Source organism: Aotus nancymaae, unplaced genomic scaffold, assembly GCF_030222135.1.
Source record: "Aotus nancymaae isolate 86718 unplaced genomic scaffold, 86718_ANA_hifiasm-v0.15.2.pri h1tg000058l, whole genome shotgun sequence".
In the NCBI taxonomy this organism is placed as follows: Eukaryota; Metazoa; Chordata; class Mammalia; order Primates; family Aotidae; genus Aotus; species Aotus nancymaae.
In genome coordinates, this window is record NW_026988472.1 from 13,950,438 (window position 1) to 13,965,703 (window position 15,266).

The window sequence follows — 15,266 nt, forward strand, 5'->3', positions numbered from 1 at the left end:
GCCCGGTCTGGAGTGCAGTGGCATGATCTCAGCTCGCTGCAACCTCCGCCTCCTGGGTTCAGACGATTCTCCTGCCTCAGCCTCCCAATTAGCTGGGATTACAAATGTGTGCCACCACACCTGGCTAATTTTTGTATTTTTAGTAGAGACCGAGTTTCACCATGTTGGCCAGGCTGGTCTCAAACACCTGACCTCAGGTGATCCACCCGCCTCAGCCTCCTGAAGTGCTGGAATTACAGGCATGAGCCACCGTGCCTGGCCCTAACTTTGCATTTTAAAGGCGCAAATGAAACACATCTCAGTAATTTTCTGAGTTCCCTAATTTAGTAATAATGAGAGTCTAACAATATGGATGTGATCCCTGCAATTATCAGCCTAACTTCTGGTGAGGTAAGTGGGTTTTCCGTGCCCAGGCCTCACCTTATTGTAGCAGAGGATTCCTTCCATGTGGTTCTCAAAAGGAACCACTGTGCCTCTGAGTTCTAAATCTCCTGGTGACAGGGAAATGCTAGGAGACTATACTATGTCACCCAGCAATTCTTTTTTTTTTTTTTTGAGATGGAGTCTTGTCTTGCTCTGCCGCCCAGGCTGGAGTGCAGTGGCGTGATCTCAGCTCACTGCAACCTCCACCTCCCAGGTTCAAGCGATTCTCCTGCATCAGCCTCCCAAGTAGCTGGAATTACTGGTTTGAGCCACCACGCCCGGCCTCACCCAGTAATTCTAATTAGTGGTGCCCTTCCTCAATGAACACAGGTGGCAGGGTGTGTAATATTTCCCATTTGTCTTCTAGGCAGCCAAGAAGCCACCGGGGCCGGAGAGAATAAAGACATTTTTAGCTGCCTGGTTTCTGGCTGCCAGGCCCAGCTGCCCTCCTGCGACAGCGTCTCTGAGAAGCAGAGCCTGGTGCTGGTGTGTCAGAAGTTGCTGCCTCGACTTCTCCAGGGGAGGTTCCCCTCCGCCGTGCAAGATGACATAGACTCTGCTCTTGCTCAATGTGGGGATGCCACCCGCCCAGACCCAGAAGCCCTTGGGGCCGCCAGCCAGCTGAAAGACATCTTGAGGCCCCTGAGAACCTGTGACTCCAGATTTGCCTACCGTTACCCAGACTGCAAATATAACGATAAGTTCTGAAAGGCTGGTGTCTAACTAGCCTCGGGGATGACACGCTGGGCTCTCCATTCCCCCAGTTGAGTTGCTGCAAGGTTGAAAGAAGCCGCTCTTTCTAAAATATGAGGACAAAGGCATATGCATTTCTCAGGAACTGAGAGGGAAGTTGTGAGATACTGTGTGTCTGTCTCTGCTGGCTGGTATGTCCTGGCAAAGCCCGGGGGTGGGGGGGGCATCAGAAGACCTGGGTGTGGACGCTCACTCAGTGTCTTTGAGCATCAGTTTCCTCTCTTCTCCACCAGACTCTCAGGAGGGTGAAAGAAGACGGAGATGGAGCCACCATTGAGCATGTGTCCCAAGCATGGGGCTTGGTACGCGTGCTCACCACCTCCATCCCAGTGGTTACGATGTGTGTTCTGGAAAAGCACAGAGGCAGGGAGCATGGGCAAGAGCCGCACAGGTCAGGAGACTGGAGTGGAGGGAAGGCGGGGGAAGACAGGCTTTTTGCTGCTACCACTTTAGACTCGGACAAGAGGGGCCCCCTTTCTGCTCCCTATGGCCCTGCCACACTCCCAATGCCATTGCGGGATGAGGAGACTGCAGGCCAAGGGGACACGCCTGCCACTGCCTAGAGCCTGGTACCTGGGGCTTCATCCACCTGCACATGGGGATTCTCCGGGTGTGGGAAGAAGCCAGGGGTAGGAAGAGAAAGGGGAGCCAGCGGGGGGCCAGTGTGTTAGCCCAAGTCCTCCAAGAGAGGTGTCAAGACAGAGTGAATGGGACAGAGATGTATTAGGGGAAATGCTTGTGTGAAAGGAAAGGAGGGAGCCGGAGAAGACTGGGAGGACCATGAAGTCGAGCTGCAAGCTGAGCCCCAGCGAAGGAGAGAAGGTCCGGCAGATGCTTGCTAAGCTCAAAATCGAAGAAAGATCCTGCAAGGCGCTCAAGGGGTGTTCTCAAGGCGAAGGCCATCAGAGGATCCCCATGTCTCCCACAAATAGACCCCTTTGGCATCCCTGCTGCACGCAGTGGTTGGTGGATACAGCCTGTGGTAAGCTTGGCCTCCGCCCCACCACAAAGATAGATTTCAGAGCAGAGCAGTGAGGACCCCCTGGTCAACCCTGCTCCCTAGAGCAGGAGATCTTGAGTGAAAGAACATTCTTCTTGTAGCCACAGCTGAGGCCCTGAACCGGCTCCCTCCACACCACATGCTTCAAGTTGGGACTCTGAATCTGGGAATTTTCATTCAAATTTGGCCTTACAGGTCACTCGCCAGAAATACATTTTTTTCAAGGTCAACCAATAGAACATACTTTTATTCAACAGTTCGTCAGTTTGCTTTTTAAATATTTAGCCACATGGTATGTCGACATGGCTTCCATGTACACTCTTGCCCTGACCCCTGAAACATAAGCGGGGGCTCTTCTGCACCTTTGCCCAGCCTCCCTGCCATCCTTTAACCCCAGGAACCTCTCAGTCTACCTCCTCTTTTCTACCTCTGAATCCCCACCTTTAAAGTCAGAACAGGCCAGGCACGCTGGCTCACATCTGTAATCCCAGCACTTTGGGAGGCCTAGGTGGCGGATCACTTGACGTCAGGAGTTCGAGACCAGCCTGGCCAACGTGGTGAAACCCCATCTGTACTAAAAATACAAAAATTAGCCACGTATGGTGGCATGCACCTGTAGTCCCAGCTACTCGGGAGGCTGAGGCAGGAGAATCGCTTGAACCCGGGAGGCGAAGGTTGCAGTGAGCCAAGATCATGCCACTGCACTCCAGCCTGGGCAACAGAGCGAGACTCAGTCTCAAAATAAATAAATAAATAGATAAAAATAAATTCAGAACACCTGGCTTAACAGGTCTCACTATCCAGATGAGGAAACTGAGGCCCAGAAAGGAAGAGTGATCTGCAGGGATATTTCCAGAACCCCTGCTATTAGGAGGCTTCTGTTACCCTCACCTTCAGCCTCTGACTCTCACCTGTGCTACCCAATTCTGGTCCCTTCACTTCCACTCAAAAATGGACCCCATAAAAGCCTTACTTTGTGGTGTACCTGGTTGCCTTTTGGGTTTTCTCTTGACTGCTACAGGCACTGCCCCAGGGCGACCACGATTGAGAAGATGACTGGCCAAGCTTGTGGACTGGCCGGCAAGCTTGGGCTGCCTGAGACGCTTTGAAATGGCTGCCTTCTGGCTTGACCACCCTTCACACCTGCACAGTCACAGTCCCTCTCCTGCTGGCCTGACTGCAGCTGGCCACCTGACCACAGACCAGGAGAGAGGCCACAGCCTCCAGAGCATCCAGAGTCCCCCGGAGGAAGAAGGCTTACCAGAGAGATTGATGCGCGAGTCAGGTCCCAGTGCTTGTCCCTACGTCCGGGTGTGTTTCCACCACAAAATGCCGCCACACAATGAGTGACTTTGGCCCTGTATGGGCCAGCGTGTGGTCTGAGGTAACCCTCGACTACCTCCGCCACACGTCTGTCCACCTGTACGGGTTTGGGGTGAGCACTGGCCCTGCCCCTTCTCTCCTCCAGACCAGTTGCCTGAGACGCTGAGCAATGTTCCTCCTAAACCATCACGAAGCCGCTGGCAATGCTGGGTCCAGGCAGGAAATGCAGACTTGGCACCCACCTCTGTCAGCAGAAAGAGACCTTGTGCCCCACTTGTCCCAATCCCAGGATGGAGCCAATAAGAAAAGCAGCGAGCTCTCTTCTGGGGAGCTGTTGGGAGATTTGTTTTTAGTATAAATTACAATAATATCCTGTGTATGTGTACAGCTGTGTTCACATCCACGGTGTAAGCTGTGATGATATAGTTTGGATGTTTGTCCCCTCCAAATCTCATGAACTGTGATCCCCAACATTGGAGGTGGGACCTGGTGGGAGGTGACTGGGTGATGGGAGCAATTGCCTCCTGAATGGCTTCATGCCCTCCCCGAGGTGATGAGTGAGTGCTCTCCGAGCTCACTCAAGATCTGGTTGTTTGAAAGTGTGGCACCTCCCTCCCCCACCTCTCTCTCTCTCACTCCCTCTCTCACCATGTGACGCGCCTGCTCCCCCTTTGCCTTCCACCATGGTTAGAAGCTTCCCGAGGCCCTTACCAGAAGCAGATGCCAGCCCTACACGTCCTGTACTGCCTGCAGAACCATAAGCCAAAATAAAGCTCTTTTCTATCAATTACCCAGCCTCTGGTATCTCTTTATAGTAATGCCAAAATGGCCTACTACAAGCTGTGTGCTAAGGAAAGCAGGGCAGATGTTAGGCAGGGCTTCCATGTGCTTAGGAGTGGCTTCGAAATAGTTCCCCAGCTAGTGGCCTTTCCTAGCTTCAGGAGGTCACAGAGTCCCTTTTCTCATACACTTTCACCACAGAGCAGATGTTCTTATCAACACGCCTGAAGACCACAGGCCTCACTCAGCGGCCTTCTTACTACCACTACTTCCTACTATTACTATTTCCCTACTACTACTATTTCCTATTACTACTACTACTTTCCTACTCATACTACTACTTCCTACACTACTTCCTATTGCTACTACTACTTCTTCCTACTACTACTACTTTCCTACTACTACTACTACTACTACTTCCTACTACTACTACGTTCCTGCTACTACTATTACTTCATATTACTACTACTACTTTCCTACTACTACTACTTCCTATTACTACTACTACTACTTCCTATTACTATTACTTTCCTACTACTACTACTACTTCCTATTGCTACTACTTCTTCCTACTACTACTACTTTCCTACTACTACTATTTCCTTACTACTACTTTCCTACTACTACTACTACTTCCTACTACTACTACTTTCCTGCTACTACTATTACTTCATATTACTACTACTACTTTCCTACTACTGCTACTACTTCCTATTACTACTACTACTACTTCTTATTACTATTACTTTCCTACTACTACGATTTTCCTACTACTACTACTACTACTACTACTTCCTATTGTTACTACTTCTTCCTACTACTACTACTTTCCTACTACTACTATTTCCTTACTACTACTTTCCTACTACTACTACTTCCTACTACTACTACTTTCCTGCTACTACTATTACTTCATATTACTACTACTACTTTCCTACTAATGCTACTACTTCCTATTACTACTACTACTACTTCCTATTACTATTACTTTCCTACTACTATGATTTTCCTACTACTACTACTACTACTACTTCCTATTGCTACTACTTTTTCCTACTACTACTTTCCTACTACTACTATTACCTCCTACTACTACTATTTCCTTACTACTACTTTCCTACTACTACTACTTCCTACTACTACTACTTTCCTGCTACTACTATTACTTCATATTACTACTACTACTTTCCTACTAATGCTACTACTTCCTATTACTACTACTACTACTTCCTATTACTATTACTTTCCTACTACTATGATTTTCCTACTACTACTACTACTACTTCCTATTGCTACTACTTTTTCCTACTACTACTTTCCTACTACTACTATTACCTCCTACTACTACTATTTCCTTACTACTACTTTCCTACTACTACTACTACTTCCTACTACTACTACTTTCCTGCTACTACTATGACTTCATATTACTACTACTACTACTTTCCTACTAATACTACTACTTCCTATTACTACTACTTTCTACTACTACTACTCCCTATTACTACCATCACTACTTCCTACTAGTATTTTCCTACTACTACTACTTCTACTACTTTCCTATTACTACTACTTCCTATTACTACTACTTTCTGCTACTACTATTACTTCATATTACTACTACTACTTTCCTACTAATACTACTACTTCCCATTACTACTACTTTCCTCCTCCTACTACTTCCTATTACTACTACTTTCCTGCTACTACTATTACTTCATATTACTACTACTACTACTTTCCTACTAATACTACTACTTCCCATTACTACTACTTTCCTGCTACAACTATTACTTCATATTACTACTACTACTTTCCTACTAATACTACTACTTCCCATTACTACTACTTTCTACTACTACTCTCCCTATTACTACCATCACTACTTCCTACTAGTATTTTCCTACTACTACTACTTCTACTACTTTCCTCTTACTACTACTTCCTATTACTACTACTTTCCTGCTACTACTATTACTTCATATTACTACTACTACTTCCTACTAATACTACTACTTCCCATTACTACTACTTTCCTCCTCCTACTACTTCCTATTACTACTACTTTCCTGCTACTACTATTACTTCATATTACTACTACTACTTTCCTACTAATACTACTACTTCCCATTACTACTACTTTCTACTACTACTACTCCCTATTACTACCATCACTACTTCCTACTAGTATTTTCCTACTACTACTACTTCTACTACTTTCCTCCTACTACTACTTCCTATTACTACTACTTTCCTGCTACTACTATTACTTCATATTACTACTACTACTTCCTACTAATACTACTACTTCCCATTACTACTACTTTCCTCCTCCTCCTACTTCCTATTACTACTACTTTCCTACTACTACTATTACTTCATATTACTACTACTACTTTCCTACTACTACTACTACTTCCTATTACTACTACTTTCCTACTACTACTATTACTTCATATTACTACTACTACTTTCCTACTACTGCTACTACTTCCTATTACTACTACTACTACTTCCTATTACTATTACTTTCCTACTACTACGATTTTCCTACTACTACTACTACTACTACTACTTCCTATTGCTACTACTTCTTCCTACTACTACTACTTTCCTACTACTACTATTTCCTTACTACTACTTTCCTACTACTACTACTACTTCCTACTACTACTACTTTCCTGCTACTACTATTACTTCATATTACTACTACTACTTTCCTACTAATGCTACTACTTCCTATTACTACTGCTACTTCCTATTACTATTACTTTCCTACTACTATGATTTTCCTACTACTACTACTACCTCCTATTGCTACTACTTTTTCCTACTACTACTTTCCTACTACTACTATTACCTCCTACTACTACTATTTCCTTACTACTACTTTCCTACTACTACTACTACTACTTCCTACTACTACTACTTTCCTACTACTACTATGACTTCATATTACTACTACTACTACTTTCCTACTAATACTACTACTTCCTATTACTACTACTTTCTACTACTACTATTCCCTATTACTACCATCACTACTTCCTACTAGTATTTTCCTACTACTACTACTTCTACTACTTTCCTCCTACTACTACTTCCTATTACTACTACTTTCCTGCTACTACTATTACTTCATATTACTACTACTACTTCCTACTAATACTACTACTTCCCATTACTACTACTTTCCTCCTCCTCCTACTTCCTATTACTACTACTTTCCTACTACTACTATTACTTCATATTACTACTACTACTTTCCTACTAATACTACTACTTCCCATTACTACTACTTTCTACTACTACTACTTCCTATTACTACCATCACTACTTCCTACTAGTATTTTCCTACTACTACTTCTACTACTTTCCTCCTACTACTACTGCTTCCTATTACTACTACTTCCTACTACTGCTACTTTCCTACTACTACTACTTCTTACTACTACTACTTTCTACTACTGCTACTACTACTTTCCTACTAATACTGCTACTTCTTACTACTACTACTACTGCTATGATTACTTCCTACTACTGCCACCTGCTAACCCTCCCCCACCCACCCTGTGGTGGACACAGAGATGAGCCACCCAGCTCTCCCTTCAAGAAACAATGCTCTTCCCAGCATGGGAGCATGGTTGGCATGCAGTAGTAAGCCATCAGCTCCTTCAGGCTCTGCCTCAGCCACACAGAGTGGTTTCAATTGAGGTCACAGCCTTCCTAGGGCATATCTATACCCAGTGACTAGGCATGGAGAAATGTGAAGGCCCAGCCATTTTGTTCCATCGAGCAACAACTCTAACAGGCAGTTCTCCTTCCGGAACTCCCACCAAGCTGATCAAGACTGTTGAGACTGCCTCACAGTTTGACGTCTCTCTCTCTCTCTTTTTTTTTTTTTCTGACAGGGTCTCAGTCTGTCACTAAGGCTGGAGTGCAGTGGCACGATCTCGGCACACAGTAGCCTCTGTCTCCCATGTTCAAGCAATTCTCATGCCTCAGCCTCCTGAGGGTTACAGGTGTGTGTCACCACTCCTGTATAATTTTTTCATTTTTTTTTTTTTTAGTACAGATGGGGTTTCAACATGTTGGCCAGACTGGTCTCAAACTCCTGGCCTCAAGTGTTCCCCATAGCAACTAGAGCAGATGCTGGGAAAATGTTCTTGCTGAGGATAATGATGGCGTTCTTAGCCCTTTTCACTTGGAGTACTTCATACACCATACTGGCCTTACACGGGATAGAGCCACTTCCTCAGGAACTGTGCCTTCCCTTCCATAGCCAGGAAACAGGAGAGTCGACACTCCAGTGACTTCAGGCGGAAAGAAATTATATGTCGTGTATTCTTAGTCCCCTGGAATTTGATTGGAGGCATTAGGGTATTTTTCTGAATTATGTCAAGCATTTGCCTTTTAGCCTGCAGGACATGCTACATAATTTGTGGAGCCTGGTGCAAAATGAAAACGTGAGGTTCATTGTCCAACAATTAAGAATCACAAGACAAGGTAGCAGAGAACTAAACCAAGCTCACGCCCCCTGGGATTGCATTGGTTGCAGGTCCACAAAGCTGACCCTGGGTGCCTATAAATACTGATTCTCCTTACTCTTGGCATAGAGTGTTCTCAGCGTTTGCTGGGGTCTCAGTTGACCTCCACACCCCAGAGGAGTAGATGTGGGACTAGCAGCAATATATAAAATATTTAGGCCAGGCGCTGTGGCTCACGCCTGTAATCCCAGCACTTTAGGAGGCTGAGGCAGGAGGATCACCTGAGATCTGGAGTTCGTGACCAGCCTGGCCAATATGGTGATTCCCTGTCTCTACTAAAAATACAAAAATTAGCCAGGCGTGGTGGCAGACGCCTGTAATCACAGCTACTCAGGAGGCTGAGACATGAGAATCGTTTGAATCCTGGAGGCAGACGCTGCAGTGAGATCACACCACTGCACTCCAGCCTGGACGACAAAGCAAAACTTCATCTCGGAAAAAAAAAAAAATTAACCTCCACGGGGCAAACGAACTGACCTATAAGAACAGACTCCACCAGCTGCAGTCATCAGGAGAGCCAAACCACAGCCCCGCAGGCAAGATCCCCTTTTCACACAAGGAAAGTGATTTCACTGATTTGCACAAAATGATCATTTTTAGGTCTCCTGCTTTCCCAGTCCTCCGCTGTAGCATCTGACTTCTGCCTGTAAGTGATTCCATGAGCCTGAGCATTTCTTCTGGAGTTAAAATAAATGCTCTGTTGAATGTGTATTCTTTTCTGGAAAGATCTAGAGCTCTGCAATCGGACAGACCTAGGATCAAATCATGACTCTGCTTGACATTGTGTAATCTTGGGCAGGTTACTTAACCTTTCTGAGCCTCCTTTTACCCATCTAGAAAACGTGGAGAAAGAGATTTATCCTTTCCAAGTCATTATCCTGTGTAAATAACATAATGTCCCTCAAGAGCCGGGCACACATGGGAGGTCTATATTTCTGTTTGCTTTTCTTTTTTAAGATTCAAGTCAAAATTGTTTTATTGTCATTCACATATTTAATAGAAAAGGAAATGCACAAATGGCTCAGGGTTGTATTTAAAAAAGAATCCGGGTTTGTGCAGGTTGGTCTATTTACATCTGGGAGCAGGTTTGTCCCCACACCAGGCGCAGCAGCTGCACTTCTCCAACGCCCCTTTGCAGACGCAGCCCTGGGCACACCTGGCACAGCCCACGGGGCAGCAGGAGCAGCAGCTCTTCTTGCAGGAGGTGCATTTGCACTCTTTGCACTTGCAGGAGCCGGCGCACGTGCAGGAGCCACCAGTGGTGCAGGAGCAGTTGGGGTCCATTTTGAGCCACAATGAGGCTGGAGATCCCATGTGAGAAGTTGGGAAATTGTGAGGCACGTGGAAGGTGTGGTTGGGAGGTCTATATTTGAAGGTAAAGGTAGGGAAAGAGCAGAGCGTCTCCAGGCAGACAGGGTTCCTCACGCAGCCATGGCGAGCACAGCGGCATCTTGGGAGGGATTCTGGTCCCTACTCCAAGCCTCTACTTTAGCTCAGAAGAGCCACCAGGATGCCTCAGGCCATTTTTCTTCCCTTCCTCAGCCAAATTCTGGGTGGATCATGAATGGCAGCAGAGCAGCCACTAACCTTGGCTCCACAGCCCGGCCCTCAGCCAGGCTCAGAAGGGGCTCCTCTTTAACCAGGTAACGTTGGGCGCCTGAAGAAGTCCATTCATAGTCAGTCTGTGAAGAGAAAGGAGGAATGCAGTTTGGCCCGTTGAAAACTGCAGCTCCACTGCTGGTTCATGATGATGTGGCTTGGGGCCTGTTGCTCACATATGCTGGCACGGCTGAGTCCCACATGCTCACATGCACACAAGTATACTCTCTGCTCTGTCCACAGTCTTTTGGTTTCTGTTTTTGAGGCAGGGCTTTGTTCAGGCTGGAGTGCAGTGATGGCATGATCATGGCGCACTGCAACCTCTGCCTCCTGGGCTCAAGCAATCCTCCCGCCTCAGCCTTCTCTGTAGCTGGGACCACAGTACATCACTATGCCTGGCTACAAAAAATTTTTTGTAGCCCAGGTGCAGTGGCTCACGCCTGTAATCACAACGCTTTGGGAGGGTGAGGCGGGTAGATCATCTGAGGTCAGGAGTTCAAGGCCAGCCTGGCCAACATAGTGAAACCCTGTCTCTACTAAAAATACAAAAAATTAGCTGGGAATGGTGGCGGATGCCTAAAATCCCAGCCACTCAGGAGGCTGAGGCAGGAGAATCTCTTGAACCTGGGAGGCAGAGGTTGCAGTGAGCCGAGATCATGCCACCGCACTCCAGCCTGGGCGACAGTGTGATACTCTGTCTCAAAAAAAAATTTTTTTTTGTAGAGGCAATGGGGTCTCACTCTATTGCCCAGGATGGTCTCAAATTCCTGGGCTCAAGTGATCTTCTTGCCTTGGCTTCCCTAAGTATTGGAATTACAAGCATGAGCCATAGCTCTCGGCCATGTCTGCCTCTCTTTATGACATTGTTGAAAGATGGTCATGGGCTGTGTGGAAGGGTCAACACACAGGAAAGGGCCACGGCATTTGCAGATATAATGACCCTTCAAAAAGGTGACTTAGATGCAGCAAACCACCATGGCATGTGTATAACTATGTAACAAACCTGCACATTCTGCATATGTATCCCAGAACTTAAAGATATAAAAATATAAAAATTAAGAATTTTTTTTAAAAGGCAACTTAGGCCGGGCATGATGGCTCACACCCATAATCCTAGCACTTTGGGAGGGCATGGCGGGAGAATCGCTTGAGCCCAGAGTTTGAGACCAGCCTGGGTAATATAGCGAGACACCATCTCTACCAAAAAAAATAAAAGCAAGGCATGGTGGTGTATGTGCCTGAAATCGCAGCTCCTCGGGAGGCTGAGGCAGGAGGATTGCTTAAGTCTGAAAGGTTGAGGCTGCAATGAGCTGTGATTTCACCACTGAACTCCAGCCTGGAGCCTGAGTGACAGAGCAAGACCTTGTCTCTAAAAAAAAAAAAAAAAAGGCCGGGCGCGGTGGCTCAAGCCTGTAATCCCAGCACTTTGGGAGGCCGAGGCGGGTGGATCACGAGGTCAAGAGATCGAGACCATCCCGGTCAACATGGTGAAACCCTATCTCTACTAAAAAATACAAAAAATTAGCTGGGCATGGTGGCGCGTGCCTGTAATCCCAGCTACTCAGGAGGCTGAGGCAGGAGAATTGCCTGAACCCAGGAGGCGGAGGTTGCAGTGCGCCGAGATCGCGCCATTGCACTCCAGCCTGGGTAACAAGAGTGAAACTCCGTCTCAAAAAAAAAAAAAAAAAAATTAAAAAAAAGGTAACAAAGTAATCAACCAAGAAAGGTAGGCTAGGCACCCTGTGCACCCATTAGAGCCTTTTTTAGAATCAAACAAGGAGACAGGAACACTCCTGTCCCAATCAAGTGACCAGGGAATAGTGTCAGTCCTGGACAATGACTCTAGAGGCACTACGCCGTTGCAGAGAGAGCACTGGCTCCGAATGCAGACACGTCTGCCTTCAGATCCTGTACCAGTCCCTCTTCAAAAGTCAGAGCTTCAAAGTTATTTATCGCCATGGTGTTCATTGCAATTGAGTAATGAATAAACAAATATTTGCAATGAATAAGCAAATCATTCATTGCAACTGCAAAATATTGTTACCAATCTATATGTCTGTGGTTGAATAAACTACAGTTCATCTACACAATGGAGTGCTGTGCAGCTGTACAAATGAATGAGGAAACGCTCGGTGACCTGATAAGGAATGATTTGCAGGATACCGTGCTAAGTGAGGGGGAAAAAAGCAAGAAGCGAAGCGTATTTACAGGATGTTACCTTCCATATAAAAAAGAAGGGGATATAAGAAATCATTTAGGCCAGGCACAGTGGCTCATGCCTGTAATCCCAGCACTTTGGGAAACCGAGGCAGGTGAATCACTTGAGGTCAGGAGTTCGAGACCAGGCTGCCCAATAAGACAAAACCCTATCTCTACTAAAAATACAAAAAGTAGCCAGGCATGGTGGTGCATGCCTGTAATCCCAGCTACTTGGGAGGCTGAGGCAGGAGAATTGCTTGAACCCAGGAGGCGGAGGTCATAGTGAGCCGAGATCACTCTGGGTGACAGAGTGAGATCCGGTTTAAAAAAAAAAAAAAAAACAGGGAAATCATTTATATATCTGCTCATTTGTAATGCTCTGGATTGGATGCTGTCAGGAAGTGGGGGTAATTCTATGCTCGAATATATCAATACATCTTATCTACGGAACAGGAGGAATGAAGCTCTAATTAGTAAAGTCACGGCAGTCACTCATACTCTCATACTAACCAGGATAGGGGGATGTTGTAGTCATTTCTGTTTGAACAATGTTCGCATTGTGGTTTGTGTTCAGCCGTGAGTACAGAGTGGCCTTGTTTTGTCTTGATCTATCTTGGTCACAGAGCAGCTTTGTTTGATGGCATTCTGATATATTGTTTATGTTCAAAGAGACCACAAAGGCCAAGCTACGAGGGCCAAGCCAGCCCTGAGTGACACCAAGGGTGAGGCCTAACTGATAATGCCAAGCCAGTTCCCAGCTGGCATGAGCTGCTTTTCTCTTTCTCAATAGGACAACTGGTGAAATTTGAATAAGGTCTACAGATTAGTAAATAGCATTTTATCAGTGTTAATTTCTTACTTTCAATCATTGTACTATGATTATGTAAGATGTTAACAGGAGGGGAAGTTGGCCAGGAGCGGCAGCTCACACCTGTAATCCCAACATTTTGAGAGGCCAAGGCAGGGGGATCCCTTGAGCCCAGAAGTTCAAGACCAGCCTGGGCAGCATAGTGAAACCCCATCTCTATTTGTATTAAAAAAAAAAAAGAGAGAGAGAAGTTGGATGAAGGGTATAGAGGAACTCTGTATACTATTCTGGAACTTTTTCATAAGTATAAAATTATTCCAAAATAAAAAGTTAAAAAAAAAACTTAGCGTATGAAGAAGAGGTTGACTTGCATATCCAAGCTGTGCTGTATAAAACTAAACGCATATCTCAAAACACTAAAGCATTACCTGTGTGACAAGATGGCCCAGACAACGCATAGAAATTGAGTAGGATTGAAAGGAAGATTCAGGGCTCCTGTTTAGGTCTTACTCTAGGGTAATGCTCCTTGAGTAGATGCATCACTGCCTCGTTTTCACTGTTACTGCTCTTTCTCTCCCGTTCTTCTATTTAATCTGCCCAAGTGAATATGCCCATGCTACAACCAGGACTGCCCCTACCACCCTGGAAAGCAGCAGAGACCTGGACCTTCCACGCGGTCACTTCCAATTCCTTCCCTTCTCCACACAGACCACCGTACCTCTTGCAGAGAGGACACCGAGCATGAGTTGAACCTCACCCCGGCCGGGCGCGGTGGCTCACGCCTGTAATCCCAGCACTCTGGGAGGCCGAAGCAGACGGATCACCAGAGGTGAGCAGTTCAAGAGCAGCTTGGCTAACATGGTGAAACCCCATCTCTACTAAAAATACAAAAAGTAGCTGGGCATGGTGCAGGCACCTGTAATCCCAGCTACTCCAGAGGCTGAGGCAGGAGAATCACTTGAACCCAGGAGGCAGAGGTTGTGGTCACACTCCAGCCTGGGCAGCAAGAGTGAAACACCATCCCCCCAAAAAAAAGAAGAAGAAGAAAAAGAAACTCACCCCACACCCCACCTCGGCCCATTTAGCTGAATCCACCTTTCTGTCACCTACTCATACCTGGAGCTTCTCTCTAAAAAATCATCCTTTAAAGAGAATTGTGGCAGAGTGAGTTCATATTCCTCTTGTCAAAACAACAAATTTTTAATATTTCATTTTTGTAAGTGATCCTATGCAAGGCAGGCAAAAATTGAGAAAAGAGGCAAGTCATGGAAACTTGGTGAGAATATAATCCTATTGAACGCAATTTGGCAAAGTTCATCAAGAGCCTCAAAAACTATGGCACACTCTACCCCATAATTCCACTTCCGGGATGCTATCCAAAGGAAGTCATCAAGAATGCAGAGAGATTTATGCACAGACCGGCTGTTAAAAATCATGGATTGAACACTTGTAACCCCTGCTAAAATAAAAGTAAGAGGAATTTTTAATAGGCATAAACTACAAGACAGGAGAAAATGAGAGAGGAGAAAAATAGAAACGCAGTTTTGAAAGCTGGAAAGCAAATAGCAGGACCAAAAAAACTGAATCCTAAACCGGCAGCAAAGAATGCTGAGAACCAACCTGATTTACACCATCAAATCCCTCAAAAGGTTAAGGAATTGATGGCACTAGATCCCTCAGGAAATAAGGGGGAAGAGGTGGCTGAAATCTGGATGAAGCTTAAGACTGTTTTAAACGGTTGGATCTGGTTCGCTCTCCCTACTCCTCACAGCCAGGTAATGGTCCTCCAAGACCAACAAAAGATTGGAGGCTCCTTCCCTAGAGAGAGTCAGTC

General features: G+C 45.8%; 2 protein-coding genes across 4 annotated transcripts in view; one reads left to right on the top strand and one right to left on the bottom strand.

Annotated features, from left to right (window-relative positions):
- DIPK2B (divergent protein kinase domain 2B) overlaps window positions 1–4,283 on the top strand; it is a 52,729-nt gene extending 48,446 nt beyond the window's left edge. The window contains exons 5-6 of one of the 3 annotated variants that reach the window (XR_010338158.1): window positions 791–1,567; window positions 3,198–4,283. Coding sequence is in view for 1 of the 3 variants with exons in the window: in XM_064364401.1 (XP_064220471.1) it covers window positions 791–1,131 (341 nt within the window). In the remaining 2 variants the exon portion in view is untranslated. Of the gene's footprint in view, window positions 1–790 lie in introns of all 3 variants that reach the window. The other 2 variants (XR_010338157.1, XM_064364401.1) reach the window with 2 other exon arrangements.
- Window positions 4,284–9,784: 5,501 nt separating this feature from the next.
- On the bottom strand, window positions 9,785–10,139 carry LOC105714305 (metallothionein-1E-like). Its single transcript, XM_064364610.1, has one exon. The coding sequence runs from the start codon at window positions 10,108–10,110 to the stop codon at window positions 9,892–9,894; it is 219 nt and encodes a 72-aa protein (XP_064220680.1). The 5' UTR covers window positions 10,111–10,139; the 3' UTR covers window positions 9,785–9,891.
- Window positions 10,140–15,266: the final 5,127 nt, after the last annotated feature.

What these genes read in the sequence shown, in the direction of transcription:
- LOC105714305 (XM_064364610.1), bottom strand. Translation starts at nt 10,110, where the DNA reads ATGGACCCCAACTGCTCCTGCACCACTGGTGGCTCCTGCACGTGCGCC.